The sequence below is a fragment of the Engraulis encrasicolus genome, chromosome 3 (genome assembly GCF_034702125.1).
Source record: "Engraulis encrasicolus isolate BLACKSEA-1 chromosome 3, IST_EnEncr_1.0, whole genome shotgun sequence".
In the NCBI taxonomy this organism is placed as follows: domain Eukaryota; kingdom Metazoa; phylum Chordata; class Actinopteri; order Clupeiformes; family Engraulidae; genus Engraulis; species Engraulis encrasicolus.
Window position 1 is genome coordinate 7444771 of NC_085859.1, and position 21966 is coordinate 7466736.

Sequence of the window (21966 nt, forward strand, 5' to 3'; positions counted from 1 at the left end):
TTGGAGCAAAAACCCAACGGCTCAGTCAAAAAACACTACCCGCCAATGAGCAGTGAAAAATACTGACCAATTTGGACTAATTTGGGCAAAATTCTCCAACGGCCCAGCTAAAGCTGCAACCCGACTTTGTCTGCTGAGAGTAAACTCCAGTTACAAAACAATATGTGGATATGTATATAAACTAAATAACACATGGTCATGTGTAAAATAAAACATCCGAACTATAGGTATAAGTAATTACTAATGAGTAAAATAATAAGGTAAAACACTCATTCACAACTTTGTGTCATAAAAGAAAAGTCAATTATTTAACAACAATACTATTTGGCAGTGCATGTATGATATCCGTATTCTGAAATATTAAATTACCTCAGACTAAGAACCAGAATGAAAAACTAATTTCTTGAGAAACACTGCCTTCTTCAGCTACCTCTTCACCAGTTGTTGTAGCATGTCCTTGTCTATGCATAGTCAAGTGATAAACATTGGTAAAATGGGACCATAACCTTTATTAAATTTTAAGTGACTGGTTCCGTTGCTTGCTGGTAATTGTCATAATGGTGACTGGTGCCATTGTCACAGTTCTCCCTTGCTGAGGCCTAATGACCCCCTTGGATAATCTGCTAATTTACAACCCAGTCGACAGACAACAGAGGTCATCCAGAGATCGGTCAAGGCCTAGGCCCCTCCATCTAGCCGGAAACTGCACCCAACACATTCTGTGGTCGAACTGAGGATGGTCACATGATCACCAGATGGCCCCATGCATAATTTCCTTGTCCTTCCTGGTAACTGGCCCATGGTCTTCTCATCTGCCAGTTGATGAATGGGACATGTCCTCTTCACCCCCTTATGTGTTCCTGTAGTCCTTAGGTAGCAACACAGGCCTGGATTGTCATGGATGAAAGGGGGTTGTAGTGCTCTCAGAGTTCTGTGGAGACACAAAATAGAGAAAAAACAGCAGTATCCATTCTTGGGAGAAACATTGTTCTATCTTTGATACCAGTGTAAAACAATTTCGTCTTCACATTAATCACATATTACTATTTTAGACTTGGCAATTTGGTTTGATGCACAAGAGTGACAAGAGTGTCATCTTTATCTCAATTCTGCCATTTAATCTTTTAAACCTTTTACAGTTGCATATTGTATTACACTGTTATCAACAGCTCAAATTGAGTCAGTCATCTCCACAAGGTTGACAAATACATATATGTTAAAAACCAGTTTAAAATCATTGTTGAATTTAAACATTTGGGAGTGACTTTTGACTCCACACTGAGATGCATAAGAAGAAAACCTGCGTAACATTGTGAAAGTATTCACAATTTCCTAATTGTTGTTGATAAGACCAAGCTTAAGTCTTGCACAAACATCCTTAATTTTACCACTGTGCCATAATAGACATGTATAACTTGCTCAGTTTTGATAACCTCATCCTTTATTCTGATATATGACTCATGCACAAAATTATTTACGACATTACTTCATCATCTTTGAAAACCTTTAGCCAACCCTTCTCTGAACACATTGACAGAGCCACCAAGGGAAACTGTAGTTTCTCAAGTTGGAGTACTCTCCCACTCATCTAAACAATTTCTCACACAAAGTGAAAATCACTATAAGTGATCATTATGGTTCATACGTGTATTTATTACTTTGCACATAGTCCCTGCTGTCCAAGTAAACCAAATAAGCTAAAACTTGAATTATGCTTCATGTATCCCCCAGCATTTTCAGAATTTGCAACCTTGTATAATATTCTGGATGAAAAATAACTTTCCTCACGCTGAGGAAGGAAAAGACCTCAAACATCTGACTCGTATACATTTCTTCATCAATGTATTATAAATATCATTTCTCATTTGGATTCTTTGCATGTGTCGAAGTATACCAGAAACCTTTATAGATGTTCTTAGAGCTTACCAATGTTAACCATTTCTAGTTCAATGCTTGATATTTTTGTTTTTAATTCCCATTTTCTTTCGTCCCCTTTACTCCCCCTTTCACGGCTAATGCACCATGCAGCCGTGAAAGACTCCGTCAACTCTTGTTTAAACCCTGGCTTGTCCAGTGGCCTACGGCTCTGGCTTGTGAACAAGCCCATTCACAACTGCTCTGGTTGTAGTACGATGGTTGACAGACGCAAATAAGAAAACCTTTGTGTTGTCTAAGTCTATCTACAGGGTGACAGGGTTCCTCCAGCTTTCTACAAGCTCAATTCATGACCAATTTAAGACAATTTTAAAACACATTATTGTTCATACAATTTGTGTGCACTCAAGTTGACACCAGTCATATGCGCCAAAGATTGTATATATCTTCTCAAAGACATTCTTGTAGTATTGCCTTGGGTAGCGCTGCACATCATTTGAGGCTCAGACATCCAAGTCAGATTACGTTATTCTTTCCGAATTTATTAACTCAGTTTTTTGAAGACTCTGTAGGAACCCTGATTTCTTTAATTTTCTATCCCCATTTCTACAGTTGGAAGCCATATAGCCAGGGTATTCATAAGACATACTGGTGTTATATTAGACAACATCTTGTCAAGTCAGTGGGGAGGGTGTTTAGAGTTAGTCGGGTTAAACAAGAATGGGGATGCAGAGTTAGGATAGGGATTTCAGACAAACAGTTTTCATGCAACAGGATTTGCACCATGCATTCTGGCTCCAACTGTTGAAATGGCTAACATATATTTTAGATTTTGGAAAATCTTTCCTATTTCATATTGTCTCAAATTTCATTCTTTTACCTCATATCTTTTCACTCATTCATACAGAAACAAAGTCAGTCCAAGTCGTTTTCGGTCAGTCAACATTGGTTCAGATCTCCTAAAACCAAACCCAAAACCGGCCATATTTTGGGTCACAGATTTAGAAGTGATTGCCGCAATACTTAATGTATGAAGGATCCATTATGCTAGAGTAGAGCATGTAATCCAATACATAACTCTCAAGTGACTAAGTTGCAACTGGTTTGAAACATACCCCTATGGGGCAAATACCCTTACACAACACCATTGTCTATTCACCATGACCATGTCGCCGATGATGTTACCTACTCTTTCTTCAGAATCACAATTTCTATAATTTCACCAAATATCACCAGTTCACATGTACTAATCAATGCCAAATAATACATGTAGGTTGTGCTTTTTCTGGTATCCCTAATTAAGGCTTTGACTATGTGTGCTTTTTAAAACTATATCAATGTGCTCTCAAATTCCCTAAATAAAATTACCATATCTTCTAATTTGTAAATTTACTCACATCCTCTAAATGTAATATTCCAAAAATGTCAATTATGCCAGGTTGTATTTAACTACAACTTATGTCACGTTACACCATCAATGCTTGCTTTTTGTTCACAAAAAGGCCTTGTGTGTATGTTTTTAACCAACCACAGGGAAGTGGCTAGGCCGTCTGCATTGTAGCCTTAGGCTATGATGTGGGTGTGCATCAATGAATGGCTGGACATGTTTGGTGGTCAGTCTTGCACAGTGACAATTAACACCCTTCATCTTCAGTGAATCTATGTAAATATGTGTGGTATTTCTAAACAGACACCTTTCGTGTCCTTTAGCAGGGCTGTGCCAACAATTTCTTGACATGTGTCCCAATTCACCACATGTCCAGCAATTATATGATTTGTTGTTGGATGATGTGTTAACATTCCTCATCTCACTTCCTCTCATTCCTCTAGCTCTGCAGCTTCCTCTCCTCCCCCTTCTCACCCTTGTATGCCTTCTCTGTGCATTGGGTGTAGATATTATTACTCTGGGGGGAGTTGAGATGTGTGAAAGAAGCTGCTGTTGCAGAAGTTCTACTTGAGCCACCAACTGGGAATGCTGTTGTGCGTATAGGCCCATTTCTGACCTCGTATCATAATTGCTGGAAGTTTCAGATATCTGATTAATTTCTTGTGTACATGATACATGTGGGTCATCTGTTCTATGAGTAGATGACCTTTTTGCTTCCTGTTCCATAGCCTGCCTCCTATTCTGTTCTCTGTCATTCGCTTCCATCTCCCACATTTCAAATATGTCTGCTTTAAACTCTCTCCTTTTGCGTTCTATCATTGCCCTACATTCTTGTAACCTTTCGATACTTAATGTTCCACTCAAAGGGAATTTTCCCTCTGTCCATTTATGCCACTTGCTTATGACTCTCTCATCTACACATTCTGCTCCAAACTTATTATGCATGTCTTGCAAACATCCTGGGGTATGTATACCTTTTGGAAGTTTAACAGATTTACTCTTACTCAAGCCCATGATGACAATCCAATAGTATTTTATTCGATTACTAATCTCTGAGCACCAAACAACCGACGTTAAAACAATAGCATTAATGCACAAACAACGAGTATGACAAATACAAACAAATAGCCTTCAAAGTCTCTTCAGTCCAACCTGCTTCAGCTTTCTTTACGTTCAGTTTTACTTTCCCAATGTTTAATACAGACGGGGAAAATCTGGTGAACCCAGATTTTGCAATTAAATTACACCTGTTTAAACCTTTCAACCTCAACCAATACCCTACTTGCACAAACCATCAAAAAGAGACTATCGTAACCTTACGCTTTTCTTACACTTAAAGGGCCCGGTAGAAAGGGCCCGGTGGCCTTCACCACGGTTGGTGATTTCTCACCAAAGGACAGTCCTTGTGCCTCTGACACCCTAGTTAGTGCTTGGACACTTCGCGCCTCTGACACCCTCTTTGATGCTTAGACGCTTAGTGACTCTGACACCCTCCTTAGTGCTTGGACACTTAGCGCTATAGGCACTGACCAGATCCACTTGCCTGGTTGCACCTCTAGACCCAGTTTCCCAGAACTGTGTCTGCCAGCTTAAACTGTAACCCTAAACATCAGAGATATGTGGTTCCCCCCACTTTTAGTGAAATAATTTGACTTCAACTCAAAGCCATTGTTATGAATTTGCTGTTGCCAGAATGTTGTTGCCAAAAGTAGTCGTAATCTATTAATGAAAGGCTCTCTACTTTCGTTGTAGTATAGTATTAAGTCTCTGATGACTCTTACAGAGTTTCACCGGTGAAATGGTGTGTATATGGGGCCACAAATATTCTCTGTGAAAAGTTGATAATTTGGGTTCACACAGTTTTGAAATCTCAGCACACCAACCAAATGTATCTATAAGCAGGCTTTCTGATTGAATTTGATTTCCGTTCTAATACACAAGGATCATTTTGAATGCATCCATTAGCTGTGTCCTTCCGCTTACAAACCACCGTGAACTTATGATGTCACCTGTTGTGTCTAGACTTCATCTGGTTTTAGAGCTCTTACATGTATCCTTGTGAAAGTTATACATGCATTTTGTGCACTACTGACCAGAGCATCGTGCCTCTGGTTTAGCATATTCCTCTGAAATAGAGTAACCTTAGGACAACTGTAGCTAGCTTGCCACTTTACAAGCTTTTGCTCTCTAATTTCATTAGCAGCACATCAGCCAAACTAGTATATACAATTGTCATAAAACATGCAAACATTTCAGGAGGAATTTAACTCACCGCTGAGTTGCCTGTGGCCGCAGATACTGGGTGGAGTATCAGGGCACACAGGAGAAGTCCTCCAGTGGGTGAGTCACAACGGGACTCCGCTTGGCCTGGTCAATTGAAGTCCAGCTGAATGTCCTCTCCTGCGTTACCTGAGATATCCATCCCACTTCTGACACCAAATGTAGTAAAAAAAATAATATCGACAAACAACTCAGGTGGTAAGCACTGCAGATTTTATTGTTAACGGCCGGAGAAGTTACTGCGTGGAGACAGGAAGTATTCCACCCAGCAATTTCTGAAGTGAATACAAAGGCCCCCAGTATTTAACCATTTCCCTCCCCCACAGTCCATGTCGTCAGCTTCCTCTGTGCATGTGGGGTCCCGCATGGCCGGATGTCCACTGTCCATTGTCTTGTTGTCCAGCATATGCCATTTCATATGTGTTGTTCAGCAGCCACATCAAGTAGATGCACATGTTTAGTGTCCAGTGACCCATTACAGAAAAGCTTACACACAAGGATATGTCACTATATGGGGACTTCCCCAGCCAAGTCATGAAAATAAAATGAGAATATAATATAAGAATAGTAGAATATTAAGAAAACTAAGATGAAAATAAAAATTCTCCACACCCCCTTATGTGTATATAATTCCATGATTCCATGGCCACCTCAGACTATATTTGTGTGTCATCTTGGCCACCCTAGTAAAAATGTCCTGGATACGCCCCTGCTCTGTCCACAGAGGGGATAAACTCACCAGTGCACCCCAACACCAACAATAGTGTGTGAGTAAAATAGCCTAATCAGAGGTGTAGTCTACGCAGAACGCAGGCAGCCTATACGGAGTATACCCACTTCAAAATGTCAGGGATTTCAGTAGGCCTACAGCCTATCCACTTAAAATTGATTGGTGCATCATTTAGAATAGCACAAATATACAGTATACCTACTGTATGTTACAAACCCATTGTTCAAAATATGGGAGTGAAACATAAATTGCCAGGCGAAACAGGAAATGGGGGTAAAATGAAATGTTTTAATTTTCTTTTCGCACAAGATAACAAAAACGGCGTCGTACGCCTGTTCAGCAGAGAGGAACACAAAAAGATTGTCTGGAATAGAGGAAGAAAATAAAAGCCCCATTTTAAAACCTAACTCAAGAATTCAAAACTAACTTCCCCTCCTCGAAATAAAAAGAACGTGAGTCTTCCGGAGCTGCCCTGCCTCCTTGACTTCACCTACCTCGTGCGCAATAATGAGAAAGAAAAACAAAACACCCCCTTCACCCTTACAATATTTCAAAGTTAACTTAAAAAAAAAAAGACAAAGTGATTTAGAAAAAAAGGATGGGAATGGATTTGCTTTGCCAGCAGCTTCTAGGTACGACGCGCAGCGAGAGCGGAGCAGAGAGAGAGAGTGAACACCGGGGCTGGCGCGTTTTATTCCCCAGCTCGGCCAATGAGCGCAGCGGCTTCCCACCGGCACACCTGCAGACAGTTATTCAATCACAAGGCAGAGCAAGGCAATCAAGTGATTAGTGGTTATAGTCTACATGAAGTGGTACACAATGAATGGCGAGAATAGGGCCACGTAACACCCCCACCCATAAAGAAATAAGTTGGCGGTAAAGATAACCACTTCAAAAATGCTCAAATATACAGTAGTCTATACCCACCATAAAAAAGTAGACTACACCACTGAAAATAATCATATTACTGGAGAGTTGCACTTTGGTAATTGAATTATAGCCTTGTGTTATTTATCCTGAGAGTTACAAGAAAACTATTGAAGAAGGGGATTGTTCGTCTTGGAGTTCTGTTTTTTGATGTCTAAAGCAACACAGTAAGGCTACTCAACGATAGGCTTAATTACATAATATAATATAATTAATGGGGTAATTAATGTAATGTAATGTTTTATAATATAATACTATATAAAAGCCTTTATTTCTTTCTATAGAGGAACATAACAAGAATCTCATTGGTCCGTCAAGTCTGACAGATGCACAGATGTGCACAGATGACGCTCAGACTCGCTCTTTTCAGACAAAAACACACAAAAGAGCACATGGAAAACATACAGTAGCCTTCCTTTAGGGTTAGGGTTAGAAATGTTTTTTGTTTTGGGCATAGTTTTCACTTTCAATGGGCAATTGTTTTGCAGCAGCAGTAGCACACAGACAGATCTACAGACAGACAGACAGACAGACAGACAGACAGACAGACAGACAGACAGACAGACAGACAGACAGACAGACAGACAGACACACACACACACACACACACACACACACACACACACACACACACACACACACACACACACACACACACACTTGCATAATACATTTTAAAAACACATAATGGGCAAAGGATAAGGGATTAAAAATAATAAATAGTGCATGAATAAATACATTTTATGTTAGGAGTTGCACAGAGTAAGATTCAAAAAGATAAAAGTGCTATGGAGGAGTGAGGTTCACAGTATAAAAGACCTGCCTAAAAGATAAATACATATATAAATACACACCTGACTGACCTATGGCTATCTGCGCTTCTTAGTGGAATTAAGCAGCTGGATGGCGAAGGGTATAAAAGAGATCTGATAGTCCGGGCTGGTGGATTTGATTTCATACTGCAGATGGGGTCGCCGGCGGGCCTATTCACTATTTGCTGAAAATACTCAACTACATCGTAACAACATTGCCATGACAGTACTGAATAACCTGATTTACATCATGTATTAATGCTAATCGTAACACGAAAATAAAGTGTTATCAAAAAATGTATTGGAAAACAAAAAGCAAAACACTTTCTACAGTCGGTCTTAATTAGGCATGATTTTATTTCATTATTCTTTGACATTCAAAACTCTGCTTTATGTACATTTCACAATAGAATGTTGTTATACACATCTGCAATTCTTAAAAAAAAAAGACGAACAATAACGAATAAAAAGTAAACAGAAACGTAAGCGTTCAGAATACAGAACTGACACACCTCCTCTCTCATCCACACTGCCCTACAAAGGCAACGTGCAGTAACTATGGAGACATCGAATTCGAGGAAAAGGAGTGCGTTGCCAAAAATACTGGATAAGAGGAAGATAACGCAAACCACGCCCACTCAATGCAAAAGCGTGGGCTCAAGTTGGGTCTCCTAAGGGGGCGTTGTCCCCTCCTTCTTCTTCTATTTTTGAGGTGTTTGCTCAAGACGTGCGATACCGCCATCTACAGCGCTAAGGGGGCTTGAATTATTCTCAACCTCAGGACTCCGAAGGTCTCCTAACTGAAGGTCTCCTAAGGGGGCGTTCACCCGACATAAAGTGGATACCGGAAAAGAAACAAAATGACGCTTCTTCCTTTGGATCTACTTTCTTTGGCGTTGCAATATGCGACCTTGCCTCCTCCACTTGCCTCCTCCACTTGCTTCTCTCCTCGTACCAGGAAGTAATATGTCATGATGACATCACTGACAACAGCATTATATTTCAATATCTTGCAAAAGCTCAATTGTAGAGTCGTTTTCTCATTTGAAATTGGGATGGTGAATGAAAAACAGTCCCTCAAAAGTTGTTGTGGCTAGGCTGACAGCTGGGAAATTTTATCGATTTCTCCACGGAGGAGGGGCCAGGAGGCGGGACGAGGAGACAAGCGCAAGTGGAGGAGGCAAGGTCGCATATTAAAACGCACTGAAGGTCTTCAAAGCCTTGGGGTCAATGTCGTGCAAAATGAAATTGTCATTCAGTGTAATGAATACCTTCTGCTGACTGTAACTGTAAAAAACATTTTATTTTATTTATTTTTCCAGTGAATTCATGAAAGCCTCGGCTGTCATCCATTCACTTGAAACAATTTAAAAATCATGTTTTTTTTTTACAGTTACAGTCAGCAGAAGGTATCCGTAACACTGAATGACAATTTCATTTTGCTCGTCTTTGACCCCTTGGTATTAGGTTGGATATTGTAGTTACTGCAGTTTTTACACAGCAATCTATATAACACGGGACACGTTTGGACCATAAGGCTTTGTCACAAGATAAAGGAGGCGTCATGAAGACCATTTTCAGGCAGAACTTAATTTGGACACAGTGCAGTATGTGCAGCCCCGGATTAATGCATAGGCTAGATATGGCTGAAGCTTAGGGCCCCCACCTGCCAGGGGGCCCCTGATTGGCCAAAAGTGGAAAGTACTAAATTGTGACAAGACACAATGTTGAAAATGTATCTGTTGTGTTCAGTACAGTTGGGAGACATGTTATCCCTACTTCTTAGCTCATAATTATGACACTGTCTATGTACATTTGTCGCAGTATTTGACTTCCGGGGGGCCCTAGAGCAACCTGTAGCCTAGGGGCGTGCAGCCACATACACACACGCACGCACACACACACAGGCACGCACGCACACACACACACACACACACACACACACACACACACACACACACACACACACACACACACACACACACACACACACACACACACACACACACACACACACGTGCGAGCACACACACACACACACGCACACACACACACACACACACACACACACACACACACACACACACACACACACACACACACGCACACACGCACACGCACACACACACACACTTCCAAGCACATATCAAATGAATAAGATGAACGGCACAGTAAGAGAGGACAGGAGAGCAGTCTAGCTGCACACCAAAGAGAGTGTTTAGCTAACGCAAATACACACCACAGAGAGAGTGTTTAGCTAACGCAAATACACACCAAAGAGTGTGCATGTATAACCAATCCAACTGAACATAAAAGTGTGTGTGTGTGTGTGTGTCTGACTGAACAGAGTCTGTTTGGGGAACACTGATGTTAGCATACAATAACACATCCCGAGAGAGAGAGAGAGAGAGAGAGAGAGAGAGAGAGAGAGAGAGAGAGAGAGAGAGAGAGAGAGAGAGAGAGAGAGAGAGAGAGAGAGAGAGAGAGAGAGAGAATAAAAAGCCAAACAACTGGGATATTGAGAGTTGAGAGGGATGTTGGTTTCTGTGTGTGTGTGTGTGTCTACATCACTGCCCTCAAGCTCTCAGTCCTCTCCATTACCCTCTGTGTGTGTGTGTGTGTGTGTGTGTGTGTGTGTGTGTGTGTGTGTGTGTGTGTGTGTGTGTGTGTGTGTGTGTGTGTGTGTCTTCATCACTGCATTCCAAACCACTGCTCCTGGTCTGCCCACTGCGCTGCTTCGCTGTCGCTGCCCTCCAGCTCTGCGTCTTCTCCGCTGCCCTCCATGTCGTCTCCATCCAGCTCCACCGTGGCGTCCATCGGAGACTCCTCCTTCTCCATCTTCTGCATCCCCTCCAACGACTTCTGGTCATTGGGGTCCAGGCTACAGGACACACACACACACACACGCACACGCACACGCACACGCACACGCACACGCACACACACACGCACACACACACACACACACACACACACACACACACACGCACACACACACACACACACAGTTAGGATTTCTCGCATTGTAATGTGTTCATTCAGCTCTAACATACCCACATAGTTAATAAAACAGCTAAAATCTCAAAATCCTGAGAAACCTGTATATGTGTTTCCAGAACACAATGGGTTAAGAGACACACATAGAAAAAAATCACACAGTGGTTACGCAGGTGGTGAGAGGATGCCTCCCTTTTGCATCTTATCAGAGAATGACCTTGAGGCTCCCGTTTCTCCAGGGAAAGGGAACAGAGTGCAATAGGAACAGAAAACAAGTTATAACTGTGAGCACGCTTAAATGAAGATAAAAATGAATATGGCAACGTTTTTGCTACAGATTATAATTTTACAGATTATAATTATCTCTACATTTGCGCACAAAAAAGCTCCGTAAGTAACTTTCCAAACATTTTCAGACGTACTAATACAAATTTAATGAAAAAGTGCATGTGTACAAGATTTCATGTGAAATCAGACACATCACATGAATCAGCAGGAGAACCTGTTTATGCATGCACTGATACATTTAAGATTTTCAGGCGCAAATGCATTTCTTTCACTATTCTTTTCACTATTATGCAAATGTTCAGTAGGATATTCATGTGAGTATGTTCAGTGTGTGTGTGTACCTGAGTGCTATGCTGTATTGGTCGATTGACTCCTGGTACTCCTGGACGGCGAATAGGAAATCTCCCAGCATCCTGTGCAGCACACAGTCGCTCTGATTGGCTAACGTGTTCCTTAGCAACGTGATGCCCTCGTCGTACTTCTGCTCCCGGCCTGATGAAGACACACACACACACACACACACACACACACACACACACACACACACACACACACACACACACACACACACACACACACACACACACACACACAGTCAGCGTGATGCCCTCATAATTCTACTCCCGACCTGAGAAAGGAAATGAAGCTCGTCACACACACACACACTATCTCTCCAATACTCACTGAGTAGTTCTGCTTTCTTGACCACTGCCTTGATGTAGTCGGGTCTCTGTGCGAGGGCCTTGTCCAGTAGCCCCTTGGCCTTGTCCTGGGTGAGGGGGTCGGCCAGGCAGGTTAGAAATGTTTTTTTTGTTTTCACTGAAGTGAGGGCCCCCTGGTTGGGAAACACTGCTGTAGTGAAGGGCCCCCTGGTTGGGAAACACTGAAGGGCCCCCTGGTTGGGAAACACTGAAGGGCCCCCTGGTTGGGAAACACTGCTGTAGTGATGGGGCCCCCTGGTTGGGAAACACTGCTGTAGTGAAGGGGGGTTCTCAAAGTGGGGTCCAGACAGCTCTGGGGGGCCACACCACATGGCCAGGAGGCCCCTGAAAAGCCTGTTGCAGTGCACACAGCACATAAAATGTCAGCCTGTTTAACACATATAAACGGTACCTACATAGTCATTATAATGCAAAAGTGGGGCTTACGTCACAAAACTTCTTTATAACCCTGGGTCATTGTTGATGAAAATCCTCATGGTCATTTTCTTTTTTTTTCATATTGTCATTATCATCATCATCATATGAAACAAACTGTTATAGTGACTATCAGGGACACTAATTAATTTATTACGGAAATGAACATTCAACAGCAGCATACATTTATTCAAAGCAAACAGACAATGACAATTCACTGCAAGCCAAAACAAAAAAAGATCAGCACAATGCAAACACACAATAATGTAGAAAAAGAGAAGATGAGATATAATCTGTGAAAAAGAGATGGGAGGCAGATGAGATATAATCTGTTGGTCCGCGGTGGCTGTAACATGACTTTTCACCAAACTCGACGCAACACAACACAAGTTGGATGGTCCATATTCACTGTAGCACAGGATGTGCAAGACTATTATTTTCAAACAGAAGGACATGTTTTGACTTCTGTATGCAAATGACATGTTTCCCATGTCTTTTGGGTCTATTTCAAGTAGACTTGTTGTGATACACCTGGTGGTGCAACCTGGATATGGTGTATCACAAGTCTAAATAGACATGGGAAACTGTGCATAGGTGACTGTTAAAACCTTCATTCGCACACACAAAATCATTTGCACACATGAAGCGTTCTTAATCTGGCCACGTTTTCAATAGCTGTACTTGAGTGCTAGAGTAAGACTACATCCAATATATATTTGATGATGTCATGAACCTATACAATGATTTTAATGACAAAAATATGTCTTATATACACACAATCATGGTAAATCAAAGGGAATGCAACACTTAATGTAATAACTATGGTAATTATTCATACAATTCATTTTGAAATGATTTTCCTTGTGTTGTTTTAGCTTATTTGGATGTTTATAACATGTTTAACACTGATCCCTGTCCCAACTTATTTGAGACGTGTTGCAATTATCAAATTAAAAATGACAAAATGACATGTGCCTCAAAACAATATTATTTTTCTTGGTTTTAACACTAAGTATTACAAAATATATTTTCTAGTAAGGCCCAAGTACAGTCTTTTTTGTAGCTAAAAATTCGCTATTTTTGGAAATTCAAAATGTCGGACAATGGAGAAGATCCCCTTTTTCATGAATGAAAAGTGCAATTTTTCCAGTCATAATGAATACTTCGAATTTGATGCTGGTGGTAAGTATCCATGAAAAAGGTAACATTAGTGAATGGGCAGCATGAATTCTGGAAATAAACAACTAAAAATCTCACACAGTGTCCCTTCAATAAGTTGTCTTTTTAATATTCTTCTTCTAATGATTGGATGGAATGTTTTGAAAATGATAGCATTTTGATTTCATTCACAGTTTACCAAATGTCCCAACTTCACCGGAGTTGGGGTTTGTAAATGGTTTTTCCCCTGTATGGATCATCTGGTGTTTCTTTAGATGGTTCGTGTGACGAAAGCTCTTTCCACAGTGTGAGCATTTAAATGGCTTTTCCCCTGTATGGATCATCTGGTGTGTCTTGAGTGCGCCCATTTGCCTAAAGGCCTTTCCACACTGTGAGCATTTAAATGGCTTTTCCCCTGTATGGATCATCTGGTGTTTTTTGAGAGTGCCCATTTGCCTAAAGGCCTTTCCACACTGAGAGCACTCAAATGGCTTTTCCCCTGTATGGATCCTCTGGTGTTTCTTGAGTGTGCCCATTTGCCTAAAGGCCTTTCCACATTGAGAGCACTCAAATGGTTTTTCCCCTGTATGGATCATCTGGTGTCGCTTGAGCTTCATCTTCAACCTAAAACTCTTTCCACATTCTGAGCACATAAATGGCTTTACTTCTGTATGGATCAGCTGGTGTTGCTTGAGGTGGCCCTTGTTACTATAACTCTTTCCGCATTCTGAGCACTGAAAAGGATTTTCCCCTGAATGGATCATCTGGTGTAGCTTGAGAGTGCCCACATGACTAAACCTCTTTCTGCATTCTGAGCACTCAAATGGTTTTTCCCCTGTATGGATCATCTGGTGTTTCTTGAGACGGCTCATGTGACTAAACCTCTTTCTGCATTCTGAGCACTCAAATGGTTTTTCCCCTGTATGGACCCTCTGGTGAGTCTTGAGATTGCCCATTTGACTAAATGTCTTTTTACAATCTGAGCACTCAAATGACTTTTCCCCTGTATGGATCCTCTGGTGTTTCTTGAGTTTAGCCTTTTGACTAAAGCTATTTCCACATTGAGTGCACGTAAATGGCTTTCCCCCTGTATGGATCATCTGGTGTTGCCTGAGATGGCCCATATGACTAAAACGCTGTCCGCATTCTGGGCACTCAAATGGTTTTTCCCCTGTATGGACCCTCTGGTGTTGCCTGAGAGTGCACATGTGACTATAGTTCTTTCCACATTCTGAGCACTCAAATGGCTTTTCTCCTGTATGGATCCTCTGGTGTGTCTTAAGGCTGCCAATGCAACTGAAGCTCTTTCCACATTCTGAACACTCAAATGGCTTTTCCCCTGTATGGATCATCTGGTGTAGCTTGAGGTACTTCTTGCTACTAAAACGCTTTCTGCATTCTGAGCACTGAAAAGGCTTTTCCCCTGTATGGATGATCTGGTGTACCTTGAGGTACTTCTTGCTACTAAAACGCTTTCTGCATTCTGAGCACTGAAAAGGCTTTTCCCCTGTATGGATCATCTGGTGTTGCTTGAGACTGCTCATGTGACTAAACCTCTTTCTGCATTCTGAGCACTCAAATGGTTTTTCCCCTGTATGGACCCTCTGGTGAGTCTTGAGATTGCCTATTTTACTAAATGTCTTTTTACAATCTGAGCACTCAAATGGCTTTTCCCCTGTATGGATCCTCTGATGTGTCTTGAGTATAGCCTTGGTACTAAAGCTATTTCCACATTGAGTGCACGTAAATGGCTTTTCCCCTGTATGGATCATCTGGTGTTGCCTGAGAGTGCCCATGTGACTAAAGTTCTTTCCGCATTCTGAGCATGGAAATGTATTTCTCCCTGAATGGATTCTCTGGTGTCGCTGGAGATGTGTCTTTTGACTAAAGTTCTTTCCACATTCTGAGCACTCAAATGGCTTTTCGCCTGTATGGATCCTCTGGTGTGTCTTAAGGCTGCCAACGCAACTGAACCGCTTTCCACATTGAGAGCACTCAAATGGCTTTTCTCCTGTATGGATCCTCTGGTGTGTCTTAAGGCTGCCCATTTCACTAAAGCTATTTCCACATTGAGAGCACTCAAATGGCTTTTCCCCTGTATGGATCCTCTGGTGTCTCTTGAGACTGACAATTTGCCTAAAGCTCTTTCCACAATCTAAGCACTCAAATGGCTTTTCCCCTGTATGGATCATCTGGTGTACCTTGAGGTACTGCTTGCTACTAAAACGCTTTCTGCATTCTGAGCACTCAAATGGCTTTTCTCCTGTATGGATCCTCTGGTGTTTCTTGAAACTGTCCATATCAGTAAAACTCTTTTCACAGTGAAAACTCTGAAACTTGTTTGCTGTCTCAGGATTTTGTCTTCCTGTGTAGCCTTTCCCCTCTGTGGACTGTCTTCCATTAGACTGAATCCTCTGATCATCACCTACAAAATAAATAAGACATTTTTAAGACAATATTACACACATTGAACACACACAATGATGTATTGTATGATTCAGCTTGAATCACTCATATCTTTTACACATTGTAGATGGTTAAAAGTATTGAAGACAACATGTAGCCATACAAATCTGATAAGTAAGAATGCGAGCAGGCTAGCCTGTTTAGTAGTAGTAGTGTCTTTATTGTCCTTTCTTCTAAGTCGGTGGCGCAGTGGACATGAGGACAGTCAATACATACAACAGATCCCTCCCCAACCAACCCCCCCCCGCGCTGCCTTCAACATTTACCCTAATACACACCTTGTACCAAAAACATGACAAAAATCATCGACTTGAATCATCTGACCAAGAGCATAACAATTAACATTTCCCAAACAACATTTCCCAAACGGCCTCCCTTAGTTTGTTTGTTTGCTTCCCAAAAATGTTCCCGTATTTCCCGTATGACTGATAGCAACGCCGAAGCTGTTGGGTCACTAGGAGGCCACGGCCTGGCTATGAGTAGGCCTACCTGGCCCTTCTGAGTGTCAACTGGGACAAAATATTAAAGCGAAAAGCGAAAGCCCATTGGGAAACTCCAACTCCCATTGTCATTGTGACACAGCACTCCACAGCACACAAGTGAACACTGCACACAGCGAAATTGCATTTATGCCTCACCCGTGCAAGGGGGCAGCCCTCAGTGGCGCCCCATGGGGAGCAGTGCGGTGGGACGGTACCATGCTCAGGGTACCTCAGTCATGGAGGAGGATGGGGGAGAGCACTGGCTGATTACTCCCCCCACCAACCTGGCGGGTCGGGAGTCGAACCGGCAACCTCTGGGATGCAAGTCTGACACCCTAACCGCTCACCCATGACTGCCCTTCTCTTAAATCTCTGGGCATAGTCACTACATTACACCAATAGATGTGACCAGGGCTCTAAATTAACACCAGTCAGCCTGCCAAATGCTGGTATAAAAAAACATCCATTTGGCTGGTAGAAAAGAAAAGCCACTTTGACCCATTAGTGAGAGTGTGTTTGGCTAGTAAAATTAACATCAATAATTACCGTATAAAGACAAGCTGTGCTACTTCACAGTGACTAGACCCAGAGATGACTGGAGCACTCAGCAACTTTTTTTTTAGAGGTTTTTTATTATTTTGGTGCACAAAATGACTGACGTTTCGGCGCACCTGCGCCTTCCTCAGAGTCCAGTCCGCAGGTGCGCCGAAACGTCAGTCATTTTGTGCACCAAAATAATAAAAAACCTCTAAAACAAGTTGCTGAGTGCTCCAGTCATCTCTGGGTCTAGTCACTGTGAAGTAGCCCAGATTGTCTTTATACTGCTGTCCTCGACGGTGAGCACCACCAAGGCTGAAGCGCAGACATCCCCTCTTCGAAGTGTAACATCAATAACCATTTTGGCTGGGAGTGAAAAAAGTTAATTAAAGGTACACTCTGCAGGAAATGGGCAAAAAAGGTACTATGCTGCTCATTGAAACTGGGCTGCATATTGCCAAATTTGATCTTTTCATTAACGTTTACTAAGTAATAAACTAATATTTTCTAGTATGGCCCAAGTACAGTCATTTTTGCAGCTGAAAATGGCTATTTCTGATGTCATGATGAATACTTATAATTTGATTGTGGTATTAAGTATTCATGAAAAAGGTAACATTAATGGGTATCAGGAATTCTGGAAATAAACAACTAAAAATCTCACACAGTGTCCCTTTAAGAGCACTGGATGTGACTAATAGACTGGACATGTCTACCTGTAATTTCATTTTTATGCAAAACTCCTCTCTACAATATAGTTTCATCTACATATTTGTTATTTTTACAGTGCCACCCAGCAGTATTGGCACCATGGAAGTTAAACCCCTTTGCCTTGTTAGACCTTAACAGGGCACCTGTGTGAAGTTGGCACCCCATATGTTGAAAATCTGATTAAAAGCATTTTGGTTTGATTGTGCATCGTTTGTGCACGATTGTGCAGGCAAAATGTGCACAAACCCTCTTTAAGATAATTACATTTTAAGAGGTTGGTGAGCTTAGGTCACTCAGCACCCCATTAACCTCCAAATGACTCAAAAATGGTTGGAATGGATTGTGCTTCGTTTGTGCATGTTTGTGCAGGCAAAATTAATGTTTGTGCACAAACCATTTTTTAGTTATTTAACTTTTAATTTTTTGAAAGTAGGTCACTCAGCACCCCGTCAACATCCAAATGACTCGAAAATGGTTGGAATCGTTTGTGCTTCGTTTGTGCACGTTTGTGCAGGAAAAATTAACGTTTGTGCACAAATCGTTTTTATGCTATTTAACTTTTAATTTTTCGAAAGTAGGTCACTCAGCACCCCGTCAACCTCCAAACTGATCCTCCATTGAGGCAGTCGGTTCATATGCAAAATAGGCAGCCTCAAAATGAATGGCAGTGAACGACCAGCGACGGAGTGGACAAGAGACAGTTTTCTTCGCAAGGGACAAGATTTTTTATTATTTTCCTTCTTTTTCATTTTTTCTTAAAACTGCATGCATTCACAGGGCTTCCAAAATGAGCAAAACAAAGAGGATCAAAGTCATGAAACAAAATTGGCAAGAGTGCCAGACTACAGCTCAACAGCTTCTGCGCAACTACTTCCATATCAATTCTGAGACACAACCGTCTCCTATGCTGCTCAACTCAACACTGAGGCTCTGAGCCATTATTAACTAACAGCCCCTCCCTCAGGTAAGCCAATTCACAAAAGAAATCAACTCAATAACAATACATATACAATACAACATAGTTGCAAGACATTTTGTCTTACATATTCGTTCAGATAAAGTGCTGTTTCTTTTCCTGCTCAGATCATTTCTATGTATAGCATCCATAAAGAAACATGGCAATAATACAAAAAAGCAGAAAATCCATATAATCATTAAGCATGGCATATTGTACACAAGAAAATAATGTGCATAGGCCAACATCTGCACTCAATGGCCAATTTTTTAGGCACACCTTTCCAACTTCTCATTGATGTCAGCCAATCACATGATGGCAACAAACATGAAGCACAAACAAATATGAAGCACAAACGATTTCGAAAACAGTAAAAGTAAGATAGCATAAAAACGGTTTGTACACAAACTTTATTTCTGCCTGCCCAAACATGCACAAACGAAGCACAAACAATTCCAACCATTTTTGAGTCATTTGGAAGTTGATGGGGTGCTGAGTGACCTACTTTCAAAAAATTAAAAGTTAAATAACTAAAAAAAAGGGGGGGGGGACTGTGAATTCTTCAAGTGCTCGTGGTCATCTGGATGTATGTATGTTTGTCCCACTTTTTTGTCATTTCCCTGAATTCACGAGGTGGGCTGTGAACTTTGAAGGAAGTTTCCCCAGACGATTACAAGTTCAAAACAGCAAGTTTTATCCTTCAATGCGCTGGCTTCTCGTTCACTGCCATTCATTTTGAGGCTACCTGTGACCCTCCGAGTGCTCCGCCTCCCTAGTTTGCATATTAGACGGTGGGCTAGATTTCGTAGCTTCTTTAGAAAACGAGTTTCGTTCTCACTCTCGAGTGGCAACTTGATTTTTCTAATATCCTCCTGACTACCAGCAGTTCATTTTTGTCCTCTCTAGAGGACATTTGTAAACCGCAATATCTCCCACCCCATACACACTACTGTGCTAACTCCCAATGGTCTTTGAAGAGGACATTCAGAGCTTTCCAATGATACCATGTGTGTAGGGGTGGGGTTTTGGGAACTTTCTATTTCTTTGCAAGGAAAATGGTGTCCATTAAAAATAGGCCGCTTTTGGCTAAAGGGAAAGTAAATGCATAATACTTTAAAGTGGGCAATTATTGTCTTAAAACATCAGCTTTATATGTTATTTCAATCTCTTCAGAGCATAATTAAACCATTTCTAAATGAATGTAACATTATTTAATTCCCATATTTAGGCGTTAAAGAAATGTCCTCTAAAATGGACATTGGTAGTGACATCTTCCATTTTGTTAGTATTTTTCTTCTCAGAAAGTCAGAATCAGAATCAGAAGGAAAGACACTTTACAGCATATTATTGATAAATAATCCTAGATGTGATGTTTGAGGAAGATGCTGAAGATTCAGAGACCTCTTAGGATTCATTTCAAGAAGGAAAAGTAGAATCAGAACAAGCAGAACGTTCCCTATTGATGCATTTGTCGCCCCATGTGGAGCATGACTCTGATGTGTGTCTGAACTTTGCAGGACAATATTTCAACCAAAAATTAAATTAAGACTAAATTAATCCTATAGACATGACACATGTTGGTTCCAGAGATAATAACCCATATTTCACACATCAGAACTGTAAAATTAGTCAACTCTGGTGAAAGTTCTCAGTTGAGGGACCACATGTCATTCAAGCTTCAACTGCAAGTCCAGTTGCTTAAAACAAAATTGCTTTGACTTGAGATGACCTGCATGAATGATAATGGTCACAGACACATCCAGTTTCCACCTCAAACCAATAAAACACTCATTGTAAACTCATAAATGCTCAAATTTACTAATTATTAAACTGATTGTTATGCTTTTTCATCCAGATTGATTGATAGCAATTAAGGTACATTTTCAATGTACGGCCTTCCAATGTCCACTGTAATGGACACATTAAATCTTTAAAATAAAAAATAAAAATTCGAAAAAAATGTTGTCAATCTCATTTTTTGCCTTCAAACAATTGGGGGAGTAAAAAAACCCAAAGATTTTTGAACTTTTTTTCCCCTGGTAGTCAGGAGGATAAGACCTCCTGACAATATGTAAAGCAATATTCTGGCTGTTGCCACGCTGAAAAGTTGCACGTTGGTATTAAAAAATAACGAAAATAAAAAAGACTGGGGGTGACGTCACATAATGCACAGTCAATGGGAAGTCTCCGCCCCTCAAAGTTGAAACAGGAATATTTATCCGCATATTGGGCTTTTTTCATAGGCAGATAATTCACCTAATCATTGAAACAACGTAGGCATTTCATTCCTGACCATTTTCCTATTACTGGAAAAAATAACACAGCTTGCATTACTTTACTGGCACATACAGTGCCTTCAAAAAGTCTACACACCCCTCTTCAAATGTCAGGTTTTTGTGATGTAAAAAAATGTCAGAAAGACAAATAAATTTAAAGCTTTTTCCACCTTCTATCTAAACTATTAACCTGTACAATGCAATTCAGAAACAAGCATAAAGCTTTAAATGGAAACAATAGAAAATAAAAAACTGCAATTAACATGGTTGCATAAATATACACACCCTTAAATTAATACTTAGTTGCAGCACCTTTGGCTTGTCTGGGTCATTCCAAAACCTCAATATTATTCTGGTGAAGCCATTCTTTTGTAGATTTAGGCGTGTGCTTGGAGAAATTGTCGTTCTGAAAGATTAGTTCCTCTGCATCTTCACCTTTAAACCAGGGGGCCAAAGATTTTGTGCGACTACCAACGGCCCCTGTGGAAATTTTCATAATTCCCTCCTCCCTAATGAAGGCCCCAGTTACAGCTGAAGAAAAAGAGCACAAAAGAACAATGCTGCCACCACCATACTTCATGTTAGGTATGGTGTCACTTCTGTGATGTTTTGTGCCAAAAATACCTTTTGGAATTATGTCCAAAATGTTCAACCTCAGTTTCACCTGACCATAACACATCTTCCCACATGCATTTGGGAGATTACAGAAGTATTTTTTGCAAAATTTACCTCACCAAGATGGAACTTTTTTATCATAATTCAAAATGGTATGTTTGGCGCAAAACATCACCGCAATAACACCATACCTAACATGAAGTATGGTGGTGGCAGCATTGTTCTTTTGTGCTGTTTTTCTTCAGCTGTAACTGGGGCCTTCATTAGGGAGGAGGGAATTATGAAAATTCCGACAGGTGCCGTGGTAGTGGCACAAAACCGTCGCCCCCCTGGT

At 41.1% G+C, this 21966-nt stretch overlaps 1 protein-coding gene across 9 annotated transcripts in view; it reads right to left on the bottom strand.

Annotated features, from left to right (window-relative positions):
• The window catches only part of LOC134445627 (zinc finger protein OZF-like), a 111574-nt gene that overhangs the window by 56788 nt on the left and 32820 nt on the right, over positions 1-21966 (bottom strand). The window contains exons 1-3 of one of the 9 annotated variants that reach the window (XM_063194677.1): positions 15166-15858; positions 15056-15062; positions 12187-14996 (exon numbers count right to left, since the gene is read on the bottom strand). The exons of 1 other annotated variant lie outside the window; for it this stretch is intronic. In XM_063194677.1, the coding sequence (XP_063050747.1) occupies positions 13779-14996; positions 15056-15062; positions 15166-15782 (1842 nt within the window). In that variant the 5' untranslated portion in view covers positions 15783-15858 and the 3' untranslated portion in view covers positions 12187-13778. Of the gene's footprint in view, positions 1-12186; positions 15859-21966 lie in introns of those variants that run through there. 7 more of the 9 variants (XM_063194680.1, XM_063194679.1, XM_063194674.1 and 4 more) reach the window with 7 other exon arrangements.